At 42.0% G+C, this 27,567-nt stretch overlaps 1 protein-coding gene across 1 annotated transcript in view; it reads right to left on the bottom strand.

The window, feature by feature from the left end:
• The window catches only part of LOC308400518 (uncharacterized protein), a 48,957-nt gene extending 22,402 nt beyond the window's left edge, over window positions 1–26,555 (bottom strand). The window contains exons 1-5 of the mRNA XM_080888271.1: window positions 26,145–26,555; window positions 6,131–6,169; window positions 2,978–3,035; window positions 2,835–2,855; window positions 2,509–2,554 (exon numbers count right to left, since the gene is read on the bottom strand). Of these exons, the coding sequence (XP_080744397.1) occupies window positions 2,509–2,554; window positions 2,835–2,855; window positions 2,978–3,005 (95 nt within the window). The 5' untranslated portion in view covers window positions 3,006–3,035; window positions 6,131–6,169; window positions 26,145–26,555. The remainder of the gene's footprint in view (window positions 1–2,508; window positions 2,555–2,834; window positions 2,856–2,977; window positions 3,036–6,130; window positions 6,170–26,144) is intronic.
• Window positions 26,556–27,567: the final 1,012 nt, after the last annotated feature.

Below are 27,567 nucleotides of genomic sequence, written 5' to 3'. Positions count from 1 at the left end.
GCATGATGTCGGGGCAGCTAATTTATTTTATTTTATTTTTTTTTTTTTTTGCCGATGCCCGCCCACCCGGCATCGTGGTGGCAACCGCCCGTGTCAAAAACCGCTACTAATTAGACCAGGGGTCGGCAACCTGCGGCTCCGCGTGGTTTGGGAAAATAAATTAGAAGTATTTAGCTGAAGTGTATTTTATTTATATTAGTTCTTTTTTTTAACTTGTAGTTCTAAATTATAAGATTGTGATATTGAAATATAAAAATAAAATTACATTCTATTATTTTTTGATCGCTCAAAATAAGCGTCACACTCGCGGAAGCCGGTATACCCGCCGAAACGCCGTGCATTTATCGGGACTTTCAACCCCAAGTAGGCCAATTATGGGTCTTCGGATCCACATTATGTCAGCAGCTATTCTCCACCATGAACTATGTTAAAATCAAACACCGCTCACCCCTCACATATAACAGCTTATAGTCCTGCGTAAAGATGAAAGTGACTTCGTACAGCCCCGATTTGCAGACGCCAAAGGTTCAGGAGCAGAAGTCCCATTATAAAGATATCACGGCAGACCAGACGATGTTTCTTTATAGGCCACTTTTCACACACGGTTGCTGTATGTATACAGTAGGCCTGGGTATCGTCACTCATTTCTAGAATCGATTCAATTCCGATTCACAAGGTCCCGAATCGATTCGATCCACGATTCGATTTAATTCGATTCGATTCAATTCGATTTGAATCTGGGAAATTTTGACAGTCAGAAATATTATAATTCAGATCAGTACATTTACATATGTTTGTATCTATAAAAAGGAAGCTGACACACGCAAGACTTTATCACAGGCGTAAGCGTCACAGCAGATGCCTTTGTGTCAAAGTAGCTGAGGATAAAACACATTTAAACATGAAGGCGATTTTCCTGGCCTGGGATTTTATAAAAATATTCTGCAGTACATCAAAAATGAAAGAAAACCATTAATCAACACATGAACATTACCTCTGACGTTACAGCGGTTTTATTAGAGACACGGTTAAGCGTTTTGCATTTTGCATAATTTTAAAAAGTTTAAATTTGTTCAGTGTTGAACGGCAGAAATTAGGTTTTCTTTCGGAAGTATATAAAACGAAAAAAAAATGTCGGCCGACAGCGCTGTAAACTTGTGCGTAACAAGAAAGCGAATAACGAAGAAAACAGATTTTTAGACGGGAAACTGCTCTTGAAGTACAGAGAGAGAGAGAGAGAGGGAGAGAGAGAGCTGTGCATCGTGGTCGAAGCAAAACCGTAAGTCAGAGTGAATCCATGTGAAGTGTAGTTTGGATTTTCTTTTGCTGCTGGTTCGGTCAATATTGTTTGGAGAGAGATCAAACTAACAGCTTTAGAATCGGCTCATAAAGGGCGTGAACACAAAGCTCGGACCTGCCGACAGATCAGAATCAGCGAGCTGTCGGCTTTCAGCCCCGACTGTGAGAAAGGCGACATCTAACTGATTCTGATCCGCGGGTCGCGCTGTGTGTTTAAGTCTATGTGCAGAATCCGTGTACCTGCTCTCATTTACTGTCTTAGCTGTTTGGTGGTTGTTGAAATTTTGTGAGGTTTCACCAGAGATTCTGGCATTTCGGGCAAAATAAATTTATATTAAAAAATCGATTCAGGATTTTAATGAATCGATTTTATGTTATCCAAGCCAGAATCGATTTTAATCGATAAATCGATTATAAAAACCCACCCCTAGTATACAGCCGGCTGTCGCTTTTCTGCTCACAGCCCGACACATAACAACACAACAGCATAGATAGCACAGACTTTAAGGCGACGACGCGTGATTGCGGGTGCCGCTCAGGTGCGTTCGCCTCCCCTGCAGCGGCGCTGCAGACCACGCCCCGCCACACACATTAACCAGGTAAAATACATATTTAGGCAGAATTTTGCAAATATCTATTTTTCATTTTTTTTAGCAGCATAGTGCTTTTTTTCCCCAGTTATTTTTTTAAAAGTCAGATCAAGGCTCCAAAAGCACAAAGGCGATATGTGTGTGGCGGCTCACAACAGTTTTTGTTTGCTACATGGATCATTTTTGTTCAGCTGGGTGTCTTTCCTTTTGTTATATTTTTTTTAAGAGTTCAAAATACGTTAATTACATAAAGCAGCACACCTTAGTTGTTCACACAAAGCATAAAAGTAAAAAACAATATATACAGTGTTATCTTCATTTTAGATGTCAAAAAGTATTTGCGGCTCCCAGTGTTTTCTTTTCCGTGGAAACCGGGTCCAAATGGCTCTTTGGGTGTTAAAGGTTGCTGACCCCTGGACTAGACCATCGGTGTGCGTGTAGATGCACTGCTTAGCTACAATATGACTGAAGGGATCACGTTTTAACATCTCCCTGTACTCAAAAATATCACGATGTCAAGAGTTGACAAGTAGATTCTTAATAAATTATCTGCTTAGATTGGAAAGTGTCCTTTCACTTTGGAGGTCTTCGCACATAAGGTGAGGAAAGTCTGTCTCACCGGTAACAGTCGTTTCTAGAGGCTGCATCAGTATCTCCTGTGGGCTCTGTCAACAAGCACATATTTCAAGTAGTAGTTTAATCAATAAGAACTGAGTCCGTTTAGAAGAGAGAATCAGTCACACTGCCAGATTTTATTTTTCAACAACAAAATTGATGAGTGGACACGCAAGGCATGCAATAAATCTGGGGTCTAGCTGACGACAAAAGTGTTAAATTGTCCACTGAAAAAAATTAATTAATTTTCATCAAAAATAATAACAAATCTGGCAATGTGAAATGTAGCATGCACATCAGCTTTTAGAAGAAAAATTCAACCCTACTTACCGCAAGCGAAAACCACCAAAGCTGAAAAATGAGCGAAAAACATTATTATTCAATTTTCTAAAATTGTGATTTAAATTATTCGAAATATATCCCACAATTGTAATAAAAAAAAATATTAAAAAAAACAACAAAAAAAAACATACCAAATTGTAGAACCCCAAATAGGAGCATTTTGGACCACTTTAATTGAATCTGATTGCCCTGAAAGTGAAGCAGTGCAGACGGATGAGCCTATATATATCAGCCACACCCACCTGTCCGGTGCCAAGAAGGTGGAGTGCACACACGACTAATGTGCTTGCCTAAAAGTGACAACAACATTGGTTAAGACTTACAAAAACATTTGTCATGTGGAATGTATACATTCCACATGACAAATGTTTTTTGCGCCTCGTCGTCTGACACATCAATGCCTTCTTCCATCAACCTTTTAAGGAGCTCCTCCGTGGATAACCCCCTGAGAGTCATTTTCTGCATCAACGCTAGTCAGCGAGGAGGCGGAGCACTCATCGCTGCTGCCTTTTCGGCCTTTGGGATTAATGCGCGTTGCAAACTTGACACATGAAAATACAACATTGTGGTATTAATGCGCAGTTGTTTAGAAACCGTTATGCTGTCTTGGCGAACTATATTTGTAACTTACAAAATGTAGTCACCGTAACATAAAAATCTGCTTGACATTTTAACTTCCAAAGAACCTCGGTTTAACTTGATGTTGCAAATTCCATAAAAACCTCACAATTAATGAACAATTCTAGGATGTAGTAAAAGCAAAAAAGTAAACGGCCAAACATAACAGTAAAATGATTTCACGTTTTTGAAAGATTTAAAACATTAAAAAATTATAACTGGAACTTAATAAAATGGAAATGGACCAGTTTTTTTTTTAACATCATTTGGTTGTGCCTGCATGTCATTGTGTGTGTGTGTGTTTTTCAATATAATTTAACATAACTTACACAAAGGTAGGTTACAGATATTCTTTGCATCATAGGATAATTTACGTAGAGAGGAGAGGACCAACAGATTTGATTATAACATGTAGCTTTTATGAGCACACTCACATCTCATATGAATTTTACAATTAACCAGGCCCATCCAGATTTTCCCATGCTGACCCATTACCACATTCTGCCACTGTCACTGCAGTACAGGTCAAAATGGTACAGATTTGTACTTTATTTCAAATTGTACCTTTAAAGGGGCATTTCTGGACTTTTAAAGACCAGTATTGTACTTTTAAGGGAACATTTTAAAAAAATGTACCTATAGGTACAAAAATGTTCTTCTCTCGTACCTCTATTTCTGAGAGTGTAGATACCGATTTCCATTCAGATGCAACGTCAATAGAACTCAAGCTGGATCCGTAAATTCCAGCACTATTTTCATGCCTTGAATCGTTAGCTCCTACCGAGATGAAGATTATGAACAAGATTATGAACCTCGTCTTTCTTTTGTTATTGTTGGATTCAAAAGTAATGTAATTCTTATTTTTGGCGGAACGCTTTTGTATTTGTGAAAAGATCGTTATTCATGCAACTTGGTACATGTTTTGGTATACTGCAATATTTTTCTTTTTATATCTCAGGTGATACTTTATCTCCTGAGAACTACCCAAAGTCTTGACAAATGATGCAAGAATTGCACCTGACGCCTATACGCAACCGTCTCGACAGAGTTGCTCAAGATAGACATAGATCACATGACGAAGGAGAAATTTGTGTTCCAGTTGCAGTTATGTGCGCTCTAGTATAGCCTACTTGGTCGTGTTCATGCTGACACACTTGCCTAAGAAGGTGCGTCATACGTTTTTACTCTAATAATGCAATTCATCACGAAACGCATTTAAGACAAAATACATTCAACATCTGTTTGGAGCAGTGAATCGGCTAAAAATAATCAAAACAAAACACCGAAGCAAAAATGCAAATACCAGGTTTACACGTTTGTCCTAAAAACACATTCCTTATTCTTTATTCACCGTTTGCTGTATATCTGTGTGTTTCCGTGTTTAAAACACCCTGGCTGATTGGCGGTTGGTGAGAGAGAACACCTGGATGTGGAAAGAAAGTGAACGTCACAAGCTTCATCTACACTGCCATTATTCCGGGAAATCGCTAGACAAGTCCTGCAGCATTGGAGAACTCTAATTTCTTGTTTGTTTTTTTGTTTTTTTGGGGGGGATAAATAAACATATGACCCCTCTATGAGCAAGCACTTTTAAAGCATGTTGTCTGTGTGACACACTACTAAAAATATAGAAAAAGTACTTTGTTGAGACGTAATAGTTTAACAACAAAAATATAGATATTTTGTCATATGTCCATGTGCCCAAGGTACTAACTAGCTAGCTAACTGGATGCCCATTAACCTTATAACTCCTGGTGTGTGTGTGTGTGTGTGTGTGTGTGTGTGTGTGTGTGTGTGTGTGTGTGTGTGTGTGTGTGTGTGTGTGTGTGTGTGTGTGTGTACAGAGAGACAGCCAGGTTCATAATGGATATAAGGAAGTATTTTTTTTTTAAAAAAGGAGCCACATTCAGGTGAAAGTGTAAGATCAAATGATCCGTCAATCAGGAATAATGTTGGATCAGTGTTTCAATATTTATAGCTTTTATTAGATATACCTGTGGTTTGGTTACTTGCGTTTTGGTTGAAAGTACACTGAGAGAGGACTTTTTATTAGCGATCTTAATAATATTTTTTTCATATTAATGTAATTTTTTCATCTAATTGAATACAATCTATTTGTGTATGACTGTCAGTCCAAAAAGGGAGAGAGGAAAGAGGGGAACGTGAGAAAGTACAAGGTCAGGAAGAACCAGGTAAGAAAACAGGCAGGAATAGTGACAGGCAAAACAGAAACTAGTCTAAGGCACTTGGAAAGAAAAGCATACAATCTGGAAGTTGTGTTCTCCCTATGTTAAAGCTGCTATACAGAATCTGCAAAACAAACTGGATTGAAACATTTTTTTGACGCTCTTTAATAACATTCCAACATAACATTATCATTGGGGAGAATAAAATTAATGATATATTTTTTGGGGTTCAGCCACAACTCTACTAAAACCTCATTCAATAATAGGTAGGCCAAATTTTGGACCATCTAGTTGTCTGTATGTCTCCTGCAGTACATGCACCACATTTGTGCATTAGAAAGTGCCAAACAGTGCCCTGGTGGAGTGAGAGCTGTAAAGAGAAGCAGATGCTCTGTTTATATTCTACAAATGTTTTAAGCTAGCTTGTTTCAAAGATTCTGTTCCGCTTTAAATGTTTTCCAAAAGCACACATACCCTTACCTTTTCAATGTTTCTCAGAGATTTTACAGTGTGTACCACCTGGGAGAAAGCATGAAAAGTCATACATCTTGGGATACATCTTAGAACACTTACTCATACATCTTACAACACAAAATTCCAATCTGTTTCTAAAATGAAAAGTCACATAGGTTAAAATAAAAGAAAAAATCTGCAGAGCCATAGTAGTATCTGCAGTAAAGATCTTTTCATACATTGTATACACTGGACTATAGACAAAGTTGCCTCAATTTTTATAAAAAAAAAAAAATTACACACACACACATATATATATATATATATATATATATATATGTATGTGTGTGTGTGTGTGTGTGTGTGTATATATATATATATATATATATATATATATATATATATATATATATATATATATATATATAGAAAGGAATTGGCAAGAATACCAGAGGCGCAAAACACCAGCTACTGGTAGAAAGAACAATCAGCCGAGACTGCAAGACCAGACTGACAAACCTGTGCACTGCCTGGGTTGATTACAAGAAGGCCTATGACTCAATGCCCCACAGCTGGATACTGGAATGCCTAGAATTGTACAAGATCAATGGGACCCTAAGAGCCTTCATCAGGAACTCAATGAGGATGTGGCGTACAACACTAGAGGCCAACTCCAAGCCCATAGCACAAGTCACCATCAAGTGCGGGATCTACCAAGGAGATGCTCTGTCCCCACTGCTGTTCTGCATAGGCCTGAACCCCCTCAGTGAGATCATTAACAAGACTGGCTACGGATACCGACTACGGAACGGAGCAGTTGTCAGCCACCTCCTGTACATGGATGACATCAAGCTGTATGCCAAGAGTGAACGAGACATCGATTCACTGATCCACACTACCAGGCTATACAGCAATGACATTGGAATGTCGTTCGGACTGGAGAAGTGTAGTCGGATGGTATCAAAGAGAGGGAAGGTAGTCAGAACTGACGGGATTGAACTACCAGAAGGCAACATTGCAGACATAGAGGACAGTTACAAGTACCTGGGGATCCCGCAGGCAAATGGGAACCATGAAGAGGCCGCTAGAAAGGCTGCAATCACCAAGTACCTGCAGAGGGTCAGGCAAGTCCTGAGGAGTCAGCTGAATGGTAAGAACAAGATCCGGGCCATCAACACGTACGCCCTGCCCGTGTTCAGGTACCCTGCTGGGGTAATAGGCTGGCCAAAGGAGGAGATAGAAGCCACTGACATAAAGACAAGAAAGCTCCTTACCATGCATGGAGGGTTTCACCCCAAGTCCAGCACCCTGAGGCTGTACGCTAAGCGGAAGGAAGGGGGCCGGGGACTAGTGAGTGTCAGCACCACAGTCCAGGATGAGACAAGGAACATCCAAGAATACATTGGGAAGATGGCCCCAACTGACCGAGTGCTCAGTGAATACCTCAGGCCGCAGAAACCCAAGAAAGAGGAGGGAGACGTGGAACCATCATGGAAGGACAGGCCCCTGCACGGTATGTACCACCGGCAGATAGAGGAGGTGGCTGATATCCAGAAATCCTACCAGTGGCTGGACAAAGCTGGACTGAAAGACAGCACAGAGGCACTAATCATGGCAGCACAAGAACAAGCTCTGAGTACAAGATCCATAGAGGCTGGGGTCTATCACACCAGGCAAGACCCCAGGTGCAGGCTGTGTAAAGATGCCCCAGAGACAATCCAGCACATAACAGCAGGGTGCAAGATGCTAGCAGGCAGGGCATACATGGAACGCCATAACCAAGTGACCGGCATAGTGTACAGGAACATCTGTGCCGAGTATAACCTGGAAGTCCCGAGGTCAAAATGGGAGATGCCCCCAAGGGTGGTGGAGAATGACCGAGCTAAGATCCTGTGGGACTTCCAGATACAGACGGACAAAATGGTGGTGGCTAACCAACCGGACATAGTGGTGGTAGACAAACAGAAGCAGACGGCCGTAGTGATCGATGTAGCGGTTCCGAATGACAGCAATATCAGGAAGAAGGAACACGAGAAGCTGGAGAAATACCAAGGGCTCAGAGAAGAGCTCGAGAGGATGTGGAGGGTGAAGGTAACGGTGGTCCCCGTGGTAATCGGAGCACTAGGTGCGGTGACTCCCAAGCTAGGCGAGTGGCTCCAGCAGATCCCGGGAATAACATCGGAGATCTCTGTCCAGAAGAGCGCAGTCCTGGGAACAGCTAAGATACTGCGCAGGACCCTCAAGCTCCCAGGCCTCTGGTAGAGGACCCGAGCTTGAAGGATAAACCGCCCGCAGGGGCGTGCTGGGTGTTTTTATATATATATATTGTACATTTGTACCTTTCAAGGACTCTTCTGTTTTTGGAGTGTACTTTTTATGTATCTGTATTATATTATACTCTGGCCAAAAAATGCACTCAGTTTACTTTTTACTCACTATGAGCATCATTCATTATTCTCCGCCAGTAATCAAGGTTAGGATATGTATTTTTTTTATTCCAATCCATTCTTCTTTTGCAGCATTTAAATAACCTTTATCAGATTTGATGGTTTTGTTACAGACTTTTCAAAAAAGTGTTTTACTTTTCTTTCACAAATGTGGGGATTAAATTGTGTTAAAATGTACAAAACAGTGATGTCATGTTTTGTGATGAGAACCCAGGCACAGAGAGACTTGATGAATTTAAGAATCTTATGATTTAATAAAGAAATTTGCAGACTTGCACAGAGATGGTAAAATTATGATGACTGATAACGGAGATGAAGACAACAGACGACGAGGACAGGGAGGAACAGGGGTTTAAAGTCATGCCAAACTTTTACCAGCATGTCTCGTGTCCAACGAGAGGGGATCGGATTTTGGATCACTGCTACACGCCATACAAGCAGGGCTACAAAGCTGTCTCACACCCGGCTTTTGGGAAGTCTGACCACAACGCCATCTTCCTCATTCCCCAGTATAAACAAAGCATACGGAGGGAAGACGTGACCAAGAGGGAAGTAAAACGGTGGACTGCCCAATCAGAAGCTACGCTACAGGACGCACTCAACGACGTAGACTGGGACATGTCCAGAGCATGCGCAGTCGACATCAACGAGTTTACGGAAGTAGCAGTATGCTTCGTCAATATGCTAGCGGAGGAGATTATCCCCACTGCGAGAGTCACCACATTCCCAAACCAGAAACCGTGGATGGACAGATCGATCCGCACTGCAGTAAACGCCAGGACCGCCTCCTACAACGCGGGTCTCGCCACTGGCGATATGAGCGCCTACAAAGCGGCCTCATACGGCGTGCGGTGAGAGATGCCAAACGCCGGTACCGGGAACGTGTGGAGTCCCGCTTCCACCAGGGCGACACACGGAGTATGTGGCACGGACTACGCACCATTACGGACTACAAAGCCAGGGACACTGCGCCGATCAACGCCGACTCTGCATTCACCAACGAGCTGAATCGGTTCTACGCCTGTTTCGAGGTTAGCCAGGTGGCTAATGCTATCTACCGCCTGACTACCGAGGACAGTGACGTCATCAGCGAGAGACCGGTGACCAGCATCGCGGAGCATGACGTCCGAGCGGCACTGAGGAGAGTGAACACAAGGAAAGCGGCGGGGCCAGACGGCATGACCGGCCGTCTGCTGCGCTGCTGTGCTGACCAGCTAGCAGGTGTGTTCACTTACATCTTCAACGAGTCCCTGGCGAAGTCTGTGGTCCCCACATGCTTCAAAAGATCCACCATCATCCCTGTGCCCAAGAACAGCAAACCCTCATCCCTGAACGATTACCGGCCAGTTGCACTGACCTCGGTAGTAATGAAGGTGTTTGAGAGGCTGCTGAAGAACATCATCTCCTCCTCCATCCCAGACACCACAGATCCGCTGCAGTTCGCCTACAGATCCAACAGATCCACAGAGGATGCCATCGCCCACGTCCTACACACCACTCTCAGCCACGTGGACAAGAAACAGGGTAACTATGTGCGAATGCTGTTTGTTGATTACAGTTCAGCGTTTAACACAATAGTGCCCTGCAGACTGTTCACAAAGCTGAGGGATCTGGGACTTAACAGCCGTCTGTGTGCATGGGTGTTGGACTTCCTCACTGGCAGAACTCAGGTGGTGAGGGTGGGCAGGTGCTTCTCCAACAGCATCACCATCAACACAGGAGCACCTCAGGGATGTGTCCTCTCGCCACTGCTCTACTCCCTCTACACTTCAGACTGTGTGGCCACCCATGGCTCCAACACCATTGTGAAGTTTGCTGACGACACAGTGGTGTTGGGTGCCATCTCCAACAACGATGAGGCGGCCTACATGGATGAAGTGAAGAATCTGGCATCGTGGTGCCAGGACAACCACCTCCAGCTGAACGTCAGCAAGACCAAGGAGCTGGTGGTGGACTTCAGAAGGGGTCAGCACAGAGACTACAAGCCCATTATCATCAATGGAGCTCCAGTGGAGAGGGTGCAGTCCTTCAAGTATCTTGGTGTCCACATCTCCTCAGACCTGACATGGGCTGCCCACATTCAGGTCCAGACCAAAAAGGCTAGGCAGCGCCTGTATCACCTACGACAACTGAGGAAGTTCAGGGTCTCTCCAAAGATCCTCAGGATTTTCTATACAGGCGCTGTGGAGAGCATCCTCACACAGAACATGACATCGTGGTTTGGGAACAGCTGTGTGAAGGACCAAAAAGCTCTCCAGAGAGTGATCCGTACAGCAGAACGCTGCTGCAGGATTGCTCTCCCCCCGCTTCAGGACACCTACACCAGGAGATGCCGGACTAGAGCAGCGCAGATACTGAAGGACCCGTCCCATCCTGGCAACAAACTGTTCCAACTTCTGCAATCTGGTAGAAGGTTCCGCATCTTCCGGGCAAGGACAGAGAGACTCAAGAGGAGCTTCTATCCCCAAGCCATCCGTGCCCTAAACACACACACCCGCCCTCTCACATCATCTATAATTGACTGAGACAGGACTCTCTTCCAGACACTCTAAACCAAGGCACAATGTACATTTCAATTCCTTTAATTTTAAATATGTTTATATTGTCTATCCTGTAAAATAGTCAGATGTCTATTCATATTAATGTACAGAATTCACCTGCTTGCTGCTACTACTGCACATTCACCCAGTGTATATACTATATGTATCTATATATATATATATAATGTTCTTATATATAGAAAGTGGAACCGGCTGTTCAAACCCCCACAAGGCTGCCCGCTGGATTCGAAGCGACGGGACGAGGTGCGACCTCTCACAACGAACGTAATATGGTCAACACCTTGGAGACGCTTACAGCTGCTGTGAAGGCTCAAAACAACACCATTGAGCGTATGAGGGGAAACATCAGAGAGAGGCCTGCTCAAAATGAGACCCTTGAGCGACAGTTGGAAAACATCGCGGAACGGATCACTGCAGTTGTGAGGTCTCAGAATCAAAAGACTGACAACACCACGGAACAGAAGTTTGATACCATCATGGGGAGGCTCGCAGCTCTTCAACGGGAGATCGAGAGACCAGCCTCGGAGTGCTAGAATTCGAGCTGCTCACAAAGGAGAAATCAACAATATTCAACATTTGGACACCACGGCCCCAGCTGCAGGCCCAAGGCTGGAGCCCACCAAAACAACTCCCTGATAACGACTGTGTGATGACTATTCTTCCCGCCCCATGAAGGACACCTGGATTGGCTGGAGGACTGTTTACTTAGCCTGATAGGCCGAAGGACACTGTCTCAGCTAAACTATGGACACGCACACACACACACTTACACTGATAAGCACTCACTCATCCCCCTCCCTTTCCAACGCCTTCGATGCTTGTGCCCTACCGGGGATGATAGCAGTCAACTGGACCAGCACAGATGCTGCAGGACCGGATGCGCTGTCTACGCCGGCTCTCTCTTACCCTTTACCCGCCCCTGTTGCTTGTCTCGTGTTTCTATGGTGTATTGATAGTCATGTGCTTTTGTGCTGAGGTGTTTTTTCTTTTATCAAACTGTTCTCCCACTAGGAGCTCAGTCTGAGTGGAGTTTTTTTTTTCTCCTCCTCTTATCTCATGTAGTGTATTTTCGTTGTTTTTTTCCTATCAGCCTACCTTCTGACATGTCTGCCCAATGTGATGTTTGTGTAAAGTTGGTCAGAAGGTTCCTTTGTGAGTGCGCATGCGCCATTAGCGTGCTGCCTGCTGTAACCCCTAATTTCCCTCGGGATGAATAAAGTATTCTGATTCTGATTCTGATTCTTCCTCTACACCCCCCCCCCCCCCATTTTTGCACATGTCGAGGAGCGTGTCAGGCTACATTTCACTGTGTGTTACACTTGTATAACTATGCATGTGACAAATAAAGATCCTTGAACCTTGAACCTTAAATGTACCAAGGAGACAGTCAGAGGGAACTCGGGACAACTGGAGGCATTTAGGAATGCAGGGAGTGACAGAGACAGGGAAGAAGTCTCATCTTGACGAGTAAAGTTTCTTGCCTGGCTGGTCAGCTTTCTCGGTGGTCAGCACCCCCAAAGCTCTGATCCTAGAATCGCCCCTGATAACAGATATGATTCAATGCAGAGAGGTCTATTAACACATAGTGAGTCAGAAAGTTGACTGGAATGGAAAATATCAATGCATCATCGGAATCCCCAGCAACCTACGTCTACTGTAGCATAACTAAGAGAGGATTCGGGGTCACCTGGTCCAGTCCTAACTATATGCTTTAGCAAAAAGGAAAGTTTTAAGCCTAATCTTAAAAGTAGAGATAGTGTCTGTTTCCCGAATCCAAACTGGAAGCTGGTTCCACAGAAGAGGGGCCTGAAAACTGAAGGCTCTCCCTCCCATTCTACTTTTAAATACTCTAGGAACAACAAGTAAGCCTGCAGAGCGAGAGCAAAGTGCTCTAATAGGGTGATATGGTACTACAAGGTCATTAAGATAAGATGGGACCTGATTATTTAAGACCTTGTATGTGAGGAGCAGGATTTTGAATTCAATTCTGGATTTAACAGGAAGCCAGTGAAGGGAAGCCAAAACAGGAGAAATATGCTCTCTCTTTCTAGTCCCTGTCAGTCTTGCTGCAGCATTTTGGATTAACTGAAGGATTTTCAGGGGGTTGTTAGGACATCCTGATAATAATGAATTGCAGTTGTCCAGCCTGGAAGTAATAAATGCATGAACTAGTTTTTCAGCGTCACTCTGAGACAGGATATTTCTAATTTTAGAGATGTTGCGTAAATGGAAACAAAATCTATTCGGACCAGCATCTACCACCATCAAGTTGACAGGCTGGTGGAGGGGCTGAATAACACAAGTTCATTCAGGAATGGAATTGGGATCTTCGGTTAGACTGTCTGGGTTTCGCAGTGCAGGAGATGCCCCAGGCCTCCACTTGATTTTCTTCTCTTTGAGTTACTGTTCAACAGCCTTCAGTTTATCCAAAATGCTGCAGCAAGAGTACTGACAGGGACTAGAATGAGCATAACTCTCTTTTATTTTGTTCTCTTCATTAGCTTCCTATTAAATCCAGAATCAAATTTAAAATCCTTCTCATCACATTTTCTCATCAGATTTAAATAATAAGGCCCTATCTTATCTTGCTGACCTTATAGTATCTTATCATCCCATTAGAGCACTTTACTCTTAGACTGTGAGCTTACTTGTGGTTCCTACAGTATTTAAAAGTAGAATGTGAGGCAGAGCCTCACAGTGGTGTTATACAGTGCTATTGTCCCATCAGCCAGCCACCAAGAAGACCAAAATTACAACATTCAGGAGAAATTACGTAAAAAAAAAACCCCCCAAAAAACATGTGTTAAAACAGCGAAGTGTTGAGTCACTGCAGCCCCTATCTGTACTTGAAATACTTTCTTTTTTAATCAGTTATGGTTTTGTTCCTTGTTTTTGTTTTTTTAATGTCCTATTTATGGTAAGTCCTGTTACCATAGGGATGAGAATGCTTTTGTTTGTTTGTTTTTCATTTCAATCATTGCAGTGATTGTGGAAATGTGTCTGTTGTCAGTTCTTTGGGTCTTGGGTTCAGCTTGTGTGAAATTTGTAGGAAGTTGTCAGACCAGTTCCTTTCCTATTATTTAAGCTGCTCAGTGAACTGACTGGATATTGCCATACTTCTGCTTTTTGTTTGTTTGTTTGTTTTTTCTATGGTTACATTTTTTTAAATTTCTATTTCCACTACTGGATGGAGCCACAGAATTCATGGGACAAAAATTGTTCCAGTCAAGACCCGACTTACTGTGAGTAGTCAAAACACGTACATGAACTATTACGTTGGTATTAGTGCTTGTAGAGTAGGTGCGCAATAACCATAACCATTTCGACCAAGAAATTATATTGATCTCTCAGTCCACAAGTGTGTCAGCCCACTGAACTTGTCCAGCCCCTGAATGTAACATTGTCCAACAGAGCTCAAGACACCACCGTGTCTAATTGCTTTGTATTCTTATAAAGATATACTTTTTAGCTTACAAAATACATTAGTCTTATTAATGCCGGACCCTATAATCTGAAAAAAAAGTTTTTCTAGATGATTAGTGATCATTTTGGAGAAATGGACCGACTTTCTCATTTTATTTGCAGCACCACTGCTGTGTTATGCTGTTTTTTTTGTATTAATTACATATATTTTATCCTCTGATAATGTCTTTAATACTGTCTCTTAGTGTAGGTGATGCTCAACTGATCCATTTTCTGCAAAAGAAGAGTCATTTGATGAATCAAGTAATCGTTTTGAACATACAAGGAGCCTATAGCAGAATTAACATTAACAAGGCAAGGCAAGTTTATTTATATAGCACAATTCAACAACAAGATGATTCAAAGTGCTTTACAGAGACATTAAAAAACAAAAACAAATAAAAAGCATGATTTAAAATTGATTAAAAAAAAACAAAAAACAAAAAAACAGTAGATAAAATCAGAACAGTAGATAAAATCAGTAGTTAAAATATAAGTTTTGAAATTTAAGCTTAAAAGTGGATTTGGTGCTTTATTCAAATGCAGCTGAGAATAGGTGAGTCTTCAACCTGGATTTAAATAAACTGACTGTTTCAGCTGATCTGAGGCTTTCTGGGAGTTTGTTCCAGATATATGGACCATAAAAGCTGAATGCAGCTTCTCCGTGTCTGGTTCTGACTCTGGGAACTGATAAAAGACCGGATCCAGATGACCTGAGGGATCTGGAAGGTTCATACCGGGTCAGGAGGTCATTGATGTATTTTGGTCCTAAACCATTCAGAGCTTTATAGACCAGCATCAAAACTTTAAAGTCTATCCTCTGGCGGACAGGCAACCAGTGTAAAGACCTCAGAGCTGGACTGATGTGGTCCACTTTTTTGGTCTTAGTGAGGACTCGAGCAGCAGAGTTCTGAATGAGCTGTAGTTGTCTGACTGACTTTTTAGGTAGACCTGCAAAGATGCTGTTACAGTAATCAAGCCTACTAAAGATGAATGCATGGACTAGTTTTTCCAGGTCCTGTTGAGACATCAGATCTTTTATTCTTGAAATATTCTTGATGTGATAGTAAGCTGCACTGTTCCAAAAAATAGTCATGTCAAATTATTTTACTGTGTATTTTACAGTTGTGTACTCTTTTTCTAGAATATCATTACATTTACATAAGTAACACTGTGATCTGACACGTCAAATGTAAAATAACATAACATCACTGTAAATGTAATAAAACACAATTTACTTGTTTTTTAAATATATTTTTTGTACATATGCATATTTAGATTGTAAAAATACATCCAGGAATGTCTCCCATCATGCCTTGGGACATGTGCTGCTGTTTAGATGTTCTTGTTCTATTGTTTATGGTTACGTTACTTTTAACTGTTATCTTGAATGTTGTGTTTACGCCGTGGTGCAGAGTCACTGACAGTTGTTGTTTTGTAGAGAGAGTGCTGTACCATGAGTGACTTCTATTGTGCTGTTGTTGAACCTTGAGGCACATTGTAGCACCTGCAAGTGTTTTAATAAAGTGCTCCCCCTACCAGCTTGGGGTTAAATAACAAGCTCAATCTCTCTCTGTGAGCTTCTTTGTTAAGATTTCTCTGCATGCCACAATGTAAGACATTGCACGGACACGCTGAAAAAGAAATGAAGAGGTAGGAATTGCAATTAATATAAATAACATGATGCTAAGCATCGGCCAATGAATGTGAACTAACAACAACAAGCTTGCGGGTATGGCTGCGACAGTAGGAAAAACCCTAATATGAAGGTATTTTACTGTGCATTTTACAGTAATGTTCTGTTCTTCTAGAATATCATTAAAGTTACGTAAATAGACTTTGACTTCACATTTTGAATGTAAATTAACGTTAAATCACTGTAATGTAATACAACATAATTTTCATGATTATTAAATGTATCTGTCTGTACATATGCATATTTAGATTGTTAAAATACATTCACAAATATATCATGATTTCACAAATATCTGTCCGTTATTTGAAAGATTGAACTGTTGAATTCAAATGTAATGCTATGGAAAAGTATATAACATGATCCCATTTAAGCTTGTGTTACATCACATAAGTATTATTATCATTGCTATTTAGGGCAATCGTGGCTCAAGAGTTGGCAGTTTGCCTTGTGATCAGAAGATTGCCGGTTCGCGCCCCGGCTCGGACACTCTCCGTCGTTGTGTCCGTGGTCAAGACTCTTCACCTACCGCCTACTAGTGATGGCCGATGGTGCAATATGGAAGCCTTGCCTCTGTCAGTCTGTCCCAGGGCATGCAATCAATTATTATTTAAACCAACTGTTAACTGTATATTTCTGTACATTTACGTATTATGATTCATATTTCCACGTTCAGTGACCTTGTTTATAGGTAATTTCATTGTTTGATCACGTAAAAATGTTCCTAATTTAATGTCTAAAAGCACTTGGAAAAGGCAGAATCCCATGTCAAATTAGCGCAACAAACTCTATTTTCATTACTGAAAATAACCGTATTTTTATGGGACAGTTATTTTCTGTTATTTTACGGTCGTATTTTGGCGCCCCAGCTGCCGGAATATTACCGTTTTTGTAAGATGTTTTTTTTTCCTATTTATAGATGATTTCATTGTTTAATCACATTAACATGTTCCTAATTTAATGTTTAGCGGCACTTGAAAAAGGCGAGATCCCATGTCAAATTAGCCCAACTAATTGTATTTTCATTACTGGAAATAACCATATTTTTATGGGGAGTTATTTTCCCGGAGGCATCTTCCTTGGGGGGCTCAACCCGGGGTAGCGGTCACGTCCGGTTGAGGGCTCTGTTGGCTCTCAGGTGACTGTTTCCTCGCGGCTGCGTGCAGCGGGGCTAGGGGAGGGTCTGTGCTGACGGACGTGGGTTACTGACCTGGCAACCTGGCTGCCCCTGGGTGGGTCCGGGATGGGCGTGAGGTTCTGGGGGTGCTCCGTCTCTGGGCGGGGGCCCGGGCCGGGCCTCGGGGGCTCGGGTCCTGGTTGGTGCGTTGCCGGGGTTGTGGGCGGGTGGGTGCATGGGGGCCCGGCCCTGGAGCAGGGTGCCGCCGGTGCATCGAGCCGCCTGGGGGGCTCTTCAACTGGTGGGGGGGATGGTCACATCTGGCAGGAGCTTTCTTCTCTCAGGAACTCTCTGCAGGAGGGGGAGATACAGGAGAGGTGGAGGAAGATCTCAGCCTGGGCGTTTACCGTCTTATGTAGTCTGGAAGATGTGTGGTTGGTGGGGTGGGTGCAGTTTTCTCTGTGGTGGGGTTGGGTGGACTGTCCAGGGCTCTGTGGAGCCGGGGGGCGCTACTGCACTGGGCCCCGGTCTGATGGGCCTGGGCCCCCCTTCCCTGGCGGGTCGCGGAGGGTGGGAGTGCCTACTGGGGTCAGCGGGGGAGCTGGCCCCAGGGAGGGGTTACCTGCCCCTCCCTTCCTTCCCTCCCCATCTCCAGCTGCCTCCCTCTTCCCGCTCCTCCACAACCACCCACACATGCAGGGCCTTGGAGTGGGGGTATGTCACCAGGGTGCAGAGGAGGCTACCCCCCCCCCTGTCCCCTTCTGGCTGCCTCTGCCTCAATTTTATCCCACATTTTAGACATTCACATTATTCACACTCTCATTACACATACATATAGGATCTTGGGGGTGGGCACAATCACGGAGTCCAAATCACCATCAGGGTGTATACCTCACCCCTGACGTCGTTGCCCACCTCTCAATTTTAAATACACTTAGTCATTGAGGGTTAGCAGGAGGGGCTATGCGCTTACCTGCTGCTCCTTGGCAGGTAGCTCCATGCCCTCCTGGGTTTTAATTGCACCTTAGAACACATATGCATCAACACTACAATGAGCGGGTGGAGGGAGGTTTGGAGTCTTCTCCCACCCCCATTCTCTGCGGCCTGCTGGAGCGGGAGGGCTAGTAGGAGGAGTTGGCCGTCCGACTGCGGTCTGGGGTGTGGGGCCTCCCTGCTGCTGCGGAGTCGGGGTGGTCTGCCTCTCCCCACCGCAGGGAAAAGGGTAACACCACCTGGGTCTGGGTGCAATTCCCCCCTCCAGGGGCAAGGGTACCTAGACCCGGATTGTAGAGTACGCTTGGGGAGTGTGATTATGTGTACAGCGTCTCTTTATGTCTGTCTCCACGTTGGTTGAGTGTGGAGTGAGTGCATATGAGAGCATGAGGGTGGGAATGGATGTTTGTGTCTGTGTGTGCCGGTATGTCTGTGTCTATATGTCAGGTTGGGTATCAGACGCCACCTCTCTGGGGACACCTCAGGCCCTCCAAGGTTTGGAGGCCTATCTCCACCCACCACCACTTCCCCTGCCGGTGGCGGACTCCCTCAGGTGTCGGTGTGTTGGTGGTTCTTTGTGTCTGGGGGTGGGCGTCCGGGTACACACCGGCTCACTCCTTGGCGGCCGCTTGTCGGGGCCTGGGGCCTGGGGCTCGCTCGGGCCCCCTTTGGAGGTGGGGTGCCCCCGGCCTCTCGGCCTAGGGCTCGGTCACTCAGGCGCAGCTGGGGGCCGGCGGAGCTCACGGGCGCGTCACTGCAACCCCCCCTGGCTTCTGCTCCGCGGCTGCTGAGTGAGCCCTCATCTGGGACTCTCCTCAGCTCTTACTGGAACAGTGGCGCGGCTGCCCCTCTGTTGGTCTTCCATGGTCTTTTGTGTTCTGGGGGCCTCTGGATGTCTGGAGTTTTGATCTCCTCCATACCCGCTTCACACCCTGGAGGACGGGGCTGAGGCCCCCCCACACTCCCTAGCAGATCATTACATGGAGAAACCTTTGGAATGCAAGCATGCTGATCCACACAGGTATGCACACATGGGTATTCACAGACGCGGACTAAAGCTTTCTTGGCTGCTGCCTCAAAGCACACTGTGCGCTGTCTATCTTGCGTGCTGCACAATATTGTTTATTACTTAGTAAATACTGATATCTATGACTAGCTAGTTTATTGTGATGGTGCTTTGTTTTCTCTATTATTATGTTGCTCTTTGTTGTTTGCTGTCTCCTCTGTTTGTTTGTTTGTTTGTTTGTTTGTTTTTTTTTCTCCATACAGGTGACCCAGGAGTTTGTTTTTTTTTTTTTTTTTTTTTTGTCTCTCTTCCCCCCCCTTCTCACCGTCTCTTCTCCCCTTTGGTTTTCTTTTTTTCTCTCCCCCTCTCTCTCTCATTCATTCCCCCTGTCCTATTTATTAAAAAAAAAAAAAAAAAAAAAAAAATGACAAAGGATGAACTGAAGCTCTGCCATCACGTAATGTCGCATACTGCTGTTTCTGATGTCATTTAAAAAATTAAAAAAAAAAAAAAAAAAAAAAAAAAAAAAAAAAAAAAAATAGAATATCATTAAAGTTACGTAAATAGACTTTGACTTCACATTTTGAATGTAAATTAACGTTAAATCACTGTAATGTAATACAACATAATTTTCATGATTATTAAATGTATCTGTCTGTACATATGCATATTTAGATTGTTAAAATACATTCACAAATATATCATGATTTCACAAATATCTGTCCGTTATTTGAAAGATTGAACTGTTGAATTCAAATGTAATGCTATGGAAAAGTATATAACATGATCCCATTTAAGCTTGTGTTACATCACATAAGTATTATTATCATTGCTATTTAGGGCAATCGTGGCTCAAGAGTTGGCAGTTTGCCTTGTGATCAGAAGATTGCCGGTTCGCGCCCCGGCTCGGACACTCTCCGTCGTTGTGTCCGTGGTCAAGACTCTTCACCTACCGCCTACTAGTGATGGCCGATGGTGCAATATGGAAGCCTTGCCTCTGTCAGTCTGTCCCAGGGCATGCAATCAATTATTATTTAAACCAACTGTTAACTGTATATTTCTGTACATTTACGTATTATGATTCATATTTCCACGTTCAGTGACCTTGTTTATAGGTAATTTCATTGTTTGATCACGTAAAAATGTTCCTAATTTAATGTCTAAAAGCACTTGGAAAAGGCAGAATCCCATGTCAAATTAGCGCAACAAACTCTATTTTCATTACTGAAAATAACCGTATTTTTATGGGACAGTTATTTTCTGTTATTTTACGGTCGTATTTTGGCGCCCCAGCTGCCGGAATATTACCGTTTTTGTAAGATGTTTTTTTTTCCTATTTATAGATGATTTCATTGTTTAATCACATTAACATGTTCCTAATTTAATGTTTAGCGGCACTTGAAAAAGGCGAGATCCCATGTCAAATTAGCCCAACTAATTGTATTTTCATTACTGGAAATAACCATATTTTTATGGGGAGTTATTTTCTGTTATTTTACAGTCGTATTTTGGCGCCCCAGCTGCCGGAATATTACCGTTGTTTTAGGATGTTTTTTTTAACAGTGTGATTTTGTTATTGTCTTAATGTGTTTTTCTAAGTTTAGGTCTGCATCCATCACTACACCCAAATTTCTCGCCTGGTTTGTGGTTTTTAGGTGTATAGATGGAAGTTCTCTGGTGACCTGTAATCGTTTTTCTTTGGCACCAAAGACTATTACTTCAGTTTTGTTTTTGTTTAGCTGGAGAAAATTGTGGCACAACCAGTCATTAATTTCCTCAATGCATTTACCCAGAGCCTGTACAGGGCCTCGGTCTCCTGGTGACATTGTGATATATATTGACGAGCTCATTGACTAAACCTCTGGACAGGTCAGGTGTTAATGGGAAGACCTGGTTAAAGCCTTAGATCATAGGAAACCCCCAGGGCCAGACTTAATAGAGCCCTATTTTCTGAAAATAGCAGCATTACATTGCACAACCTCTTACGATCCTTTTTAATCTTTCAATCCAAAATAAAGAAATACTTGTTTGGAAGTCTGCTTTTGTTACGCCAATATTAAAAGGAGGCGACCCGGCCATTCTGACTAATTACAGGCCAATATCAAACTTGTGTGTCTTGGCAAAAGTCCTTGAGTCTCTCGTCAGTGAGCAATTAAAAGAGTTCTTGTACTCTAATGAAGTTCTCTCAAAAATGCAATCTGGGTTTAGAAAACAGCATAGTGCTGTTACGGCTGCCACAAAAGTGATAAATGACATACTTGTCAAAAGCTTTCAACACTGTGGATCACGCCATTATGAAGCATAGGCTTCTTTCTTTGGGACTGTCTAGACATGCTATCTCCTGGTTCACTAACTATTTGAGTGACAGGACTCAATGCATTAAATGTGAAAAGCTGTGCTCAGAACTTTTGAATATTCACACTGGGGTGCCACAGGGTTCAATTTTAGGACCTCTGTTGTTCATCATGTATATAAATGATTTGGGACAGAATGTGTCAAATGCTAGTATGCATTTTTATGCTGATGACACAGTTATTTATTCCTTTGGCTCAAACCTTGAAAAGGCAATAGAATCTTTGCAGAAAGCTTTTGATGTGGTTCAGCACACACTTCTGGAGCTGAAATTGGTTCTTAATGCTGAAAAGACAAAGCTAATGTTGTTTTCAAACATGAAGAGATTTCCTCAAACTGTCCCTTTGGTGTCCACTCTTGAGGGAAACCTCATAGAAGTGGTGCATACGTATAAATATCTTGGCTTTTTAATTGATGATTCTCTGACCTTTAAATCTCACATAGACAATCTTGTGACAAAACTCAAACTAAAATTAGGATTTTTCTTTCGAAACAAATTTTTCTTTTCTTTTGAGACAAAAAAGCGTCTTGTAAATGCCACATTTTTATCTGTTTTAGATTATGGTGATCTGCTGTACATGAATGCTTCCGCCCAGTGTCTTCATAAGATTGACTCAGTATATCATGCCTCTTTACGGTTTATTACAAACTGTAGGGCTTTGACCCATTGTTGTGATCTGTATGCTCGAGTGGGATGGCCTTCGTTGTCCTCCAGGAGGTCTGATCACTGGTGCATCTTTATTTACAAGGCCCTGCTTGGACAAATGCCCACCTATATTTGCGATCTGCTCACATGGAGGAGTACTGTTTCTTATAGCCTGCGTTCAAGCGATCTTCTTCTGCTCAATGTTCCATTTGCCAGAACTGAACTGGGAAAGAGGGCTTTTACTTATGCTGCCCCTTTTACATGGAACATGATGCAAAAAGACTGGAAGATAGCAGATCTTATTTCATTAAATGCTTTTAAGTCCAAATTGAGAGAGCCAGAGAAAAATGTTTATAAAATGTAATTGTTACTTATAAAATGTATGTAACTTTGTAATTTTAACATGTTGTCGCCTCTTGGCCAGGACTCCCTTGAAAAAGAGGTTTTTAATCTCAATGGGACTTTTCCTGGTAAAATAAAGGTTAATAATAATAAATTTGTTAATTATGTACTTTTATAACAATATGAATTGACTGAAATTACTGACATGACAGAAGCCTGTGTATAAATGACGCCTGCGCTGAAAATGTTAAGCAAGAGGTGCATGGCTGAGAATATACTACATAGAAATAATTTGGAGCATAAAAATAACATAACAGGAGGGAATGTTAGAGTTAAATTGTTAAATGTTTGTCATTTTTATGTTTACCATTTGTACAGTGTTTTAACTCTGATGAAAGAAATTCCATTGTCCTTCCCCCCAGATTCTCGAGGTTCTGGTGGGGGGCTGTAATGTTTTATTGCAGATACATCCTATCTGGAAGATCTGCTTCTTTTGATGTAAGCTTCCTGCGTTTACGACCCTTTGGTCAGCAGGAGGTCTGACAAAATGTTACTAAAATGTGGGTCTATACTCTTAAGTCAACAAGTGCTTACTTGCTCTCGAAGGCATAAACAAGAAAGAGGATTGCAGCGGATAACTACAGGAACACTTCAGCACATGTGAATCTGCTTATCCCAACTAACATGACTGACTTCCTGTTCTGGGTCAAAGTGCATGTCATATTAACAACAATTTACAAGGCCCAGTAGGGGGCACTAAATTCAAGGCAGAACAATAGTTGTATGAAATTTGAAAACCCTGATGTTTAGTACTTATATAAGATTATAAATGGTGACCTTCAGAACATGACTGAGATGTTTTGATTGGTAATATGCCATTTTTGTTGCAGCAGAACTGAACTCCGTGGGAAAAGTAATAAAGACACTCGCTCTTAAATTTCAAAGAATGCAATTCATTGGGATTATTAAGTTAGAGACTTTAGAGCACTCATTTTTGATTCTGTGCTCTTTAAAATTCCTTTTTATCTTAATTTAAAGTGACTTTGCACATCTGAGACTTATTGATACAAAAAGAAATACATCTGTCAAACAGTTTTTCATATTGTCCGAGTATAAAACTTGATAATTCTGTTAGCTGGGTAACTTTATGTCCCTGCTTGATTTTGCCTGCTGTAATGCATTTGTTAGTAGATTTCAAGAATAACAGCCATTTCTTGTAATGTGTAATGGTTGTTTTACAGGAAATGCCTTTTATCTGTTTATTGAATATTGTTTATTATGTATACTTCTATACATGTATAAAGTGTATTCATTTTCATCAAAACGGTTCCTTTTTCCTATCAGCTTTTTTAAATGTCCAGCTCCACCTACTTATGCCACAACCCTTGGTCTTGCTGATAACAGGTTTAACTTTAACATGTGAGTCACAGCATATTTCACTGAGTCGACTGTAGGCCTCCTTTCCACAGCAAGCCAGCACATGTTGTTATTGAGTAACCAAAGCAAAGGGACCCTTGAACACCTTGATATGAATGCTATTGCTTGTTACCTCAGAAACACAACACTGACAGAGACTGTATAAACACTGAAACACTGAGTAAAGAAATTTTAAGCAAGCCACATGACTCTCATTTGTGGTTTTAATATCTTAAGGAATTAGCAAACGATAGAGAAGCAACATGGAATATGGAAGCCTGTTTCAGCCACTAAAAAATAAATAGATAAATAAATAAATTATTAAACAAATAAATTATATATATACATACAGTACACAAATATATATATATATATATATATATATATATTGTTGTGTAAAGTTATTTTTACTTCCAGTAGTGTTAACATACTACACAGGTCATGAACAAGATAAATGTAAATGCTGTAATTTGATTATTTTAATTAACCATGTAACTTGGATGGATTCAGTGCTGGCGTGACCACAGTGCACACGTCTACTGTTGCTCACAGTGCTCCAAGGGTCTGCTCAGGGAGTTTGCGTGTTCGCTCAGACACATGAAACATTAGAGGGAACATTGATTGTACCATGCATAGGTGAATTGCAAGTTGTCAGAATTTGTGGACTGAACCTTGTCTGACAGATCCAATCATTGTGAACTCTGCAAGCTGTCAGATGGTTTTAAGTGCAAAATCAGTGGTCCAGTGGCTCTCGTTTCGCAGTGTATCATTTTAGTGCATTTTAATGGGACTCAGACTTAGTGGTTCTTTTACTACACGTTGGAGCCCTAATCTGAAAAAAAGAGTCAGTTCTCAGGTATTCTGAATACTACTGAATCGTAATATTTTGCTTTACAACAGTAAACAGTTGCACAAGCATATGAACTTGTCCTTCGAGCTGTAGTATCTCTACATACACCTGAGGCCCTTTGGAAACACCTCAGCACTTCTCACCTGCCTTGAGGGATTGTTACCCTGGCAACTACAACTGCTCCAAGCTGCATTACAACATCTCTTCCAGCGTTGTAACACTATGGACCAACTGTGAGAGTTCTTTAAGTTGTTAGATTTTAATCTGTTGGTTAATGTTTCTCCTATTCTCTCCCTCTTCCTCCCCCTCAGGGTGCCTCAGCTCTCTTTGACATGATAGAGTACTATGAGTCGGCCACACATCTCAACATCTCCTTCAACAAGCACATTGGCACACGAGGATGGCAGGCCGCAGCTCACATGATGCGAAAGGTGAGAGATTCTGGGAACTTGTGGCAAGAGGTACTAGCGCACGCAGGCTTTCAATTGAACTCAGTTACACAGCGATAAAAAGAAACACAAAAAATGGCAAGAAGCTGTTGTATTATTAACTGCAATAGCCGGTCGCATGACAGCCACGATAAGCCGGTAAAGAGATCGTTTTTGTTTTTTTTTATCGGATTACGTTGTTGAAGAGAAATTTTTTAAGCCATGTTTCCGAAGTAAGAGCCGACGGATGGTCTGGATATACCAAATATAACGTCTCAGAACACTTCAGCTCACAGGTTAGTCTGCTCCAAGCATTCCCACAAAGGTCAGAGTTTTGTAGTAGTTAATACGTCATTTTTCATAACATAATTGATGATATAGGCTACAAGCAAGTCTGGCGCTGAACAGAAATTGTCGTGCTATGCTCCTTTATTTATTGTGCATAAATAGTAAATTGTCCTGACACAATATTGCGTTTCGCTTCTGTTATTACCATGGTACATTGACAAAAACATATACTTTTATTCACAGGATAAAACAGTTGTTTTGTATCACTAATTGTCCAGTGCGATTACAGCATACAGTGTTATTGTCACTGCTACATTTCTGTAATGCTACCAGAAATTATTTCCACTACTAATTAATTACCGTTGAGCTCAAAGGTTATATTAATAAACTGTTAAAGAATGTGTATTTATGACGACGATTTGTGAGACTGGTAAACTTACCTTTGTTCGTACGATGGTCTTTCGTTCTACACGGTGCGTTTCAAGGTCCTGTACCCATCCGTCAACTGTACCTGGGCTTGTTGCAGTGACCTGAAGTTACTAAACTTCATGAGTGTATGCACTCACTCCAAGAACCATATAATTATAAATATGAGCGTGGTGAAAGTTGGGCAGCACGCTAACGTCTTTTGTCTACTCTGTGTGCTCGTAAGGGTCTGACCCTTTCACTCCTTTGATTTTTTCCTCGTATCTTTTCTTTGTCTTTTCGTCGAGTCTGTCTTTGTACGGACCGGCATTGTTTTTCCTTTTGTTTTGTACATTCCTTTTTTGTGCGGCAAAGAAAAAACAAGAAGGTATTGGAACCGGAGAATGAACGTTTTGCGGTGCTGCAAATGCTTGCATTTGATGCGGTACTTGGATTGTTTTGCCACTAATTCCCGGCATGCAATGCGCGAAAATCACGTGATTGCTAAACAAGGGAGCGGGTGCATTCGGCCTCCTCGGCTGTAATTGGTCCAGCCCAGAGTCGATCATGACCAATTGGCCAATCCAACACCTTTCATTATATATACCCTTCCTAAAAAAAAATAAAAAAAATAAAAAATCCATCGGCCCATAAAAACAAAAAATCGCCAGCGGCCCACCGGGCAAATGCCCGGTATGCCCGATGGCCAGTCCAGCTATGCCTGGCACAATAACAACTAGTAAACAAATTTAAAGTTAAATAAATGAAAACGACTGTCACTAAATTTAAAAAAAGAAAGTCAGTTAAACATTCATCATTCTAAAATAACACATGATTTAAAAAAGAGAGATTATAAAAGTAAGCACACTAAATGAAGTGCATTGGGACATAGTGTCAAAGCAGTGTGTGAAAAATGAAGGACATTCTTGGTATTTAGTAAAAGAAATTGGGGTAAGTATCAGTTAGGGTCTGCAAAGCGAGGCTTGTTTTGCGGCCACATGACCTGGGAATCTTGCAGTTATTGAGTTGTTTGTCAACTCGTCTTTATACCAAAGTACCAAGGAGTCAAATGTGAGGCCATCTGTCTGACAGCTGAAGCGTGTCTGATATTGTGTCATGCAACAGGATCTCAAGCACAGCAGCAGGTCTACAACAGAAATGCTGAAAAAGAAAAGAATCAAGGTGAATCTCAACCCTGAATGAAACGCTGTCACTGGTCCTTAAAAGAGCTGTACATGAATAAATCCTTGCAAATCTCAATGAACTGAATAGAACAGAGTGTGCCAGAATTTCTTCAAAATGATGTGAGCAACTCCTTAGCGTGATGCTAAAGAGGCTTTTGCAAGCTATTGAATCATTGTTTCTCTCCTTCTATATTTTTTTTGGGTTTTTTTCTTAAATAAATAATGACATTGTATATGTCATCTTTTGTTATTCATCTGAGTATATATATATATA

Source organism: Rhamphochromis sp. 'chilingali' (genome assembly GCF_963969265.1).
Source record: "Rhamphochromis sp. 'chilingali' genome assembly, chromosome: 8".
NCBI classification, from domain to species: Eukaryota; Metazoa; Chordata; class Actinopteri; order Cichliformes; family Cichlidae; genus Rhamphochromis; species Rhamphochromis sp. 'chilingali'.
Note: the sequence above shows the minus strand (reverse complement) of the source record. Positions and strands in the feature narration are given on the sequence as shown.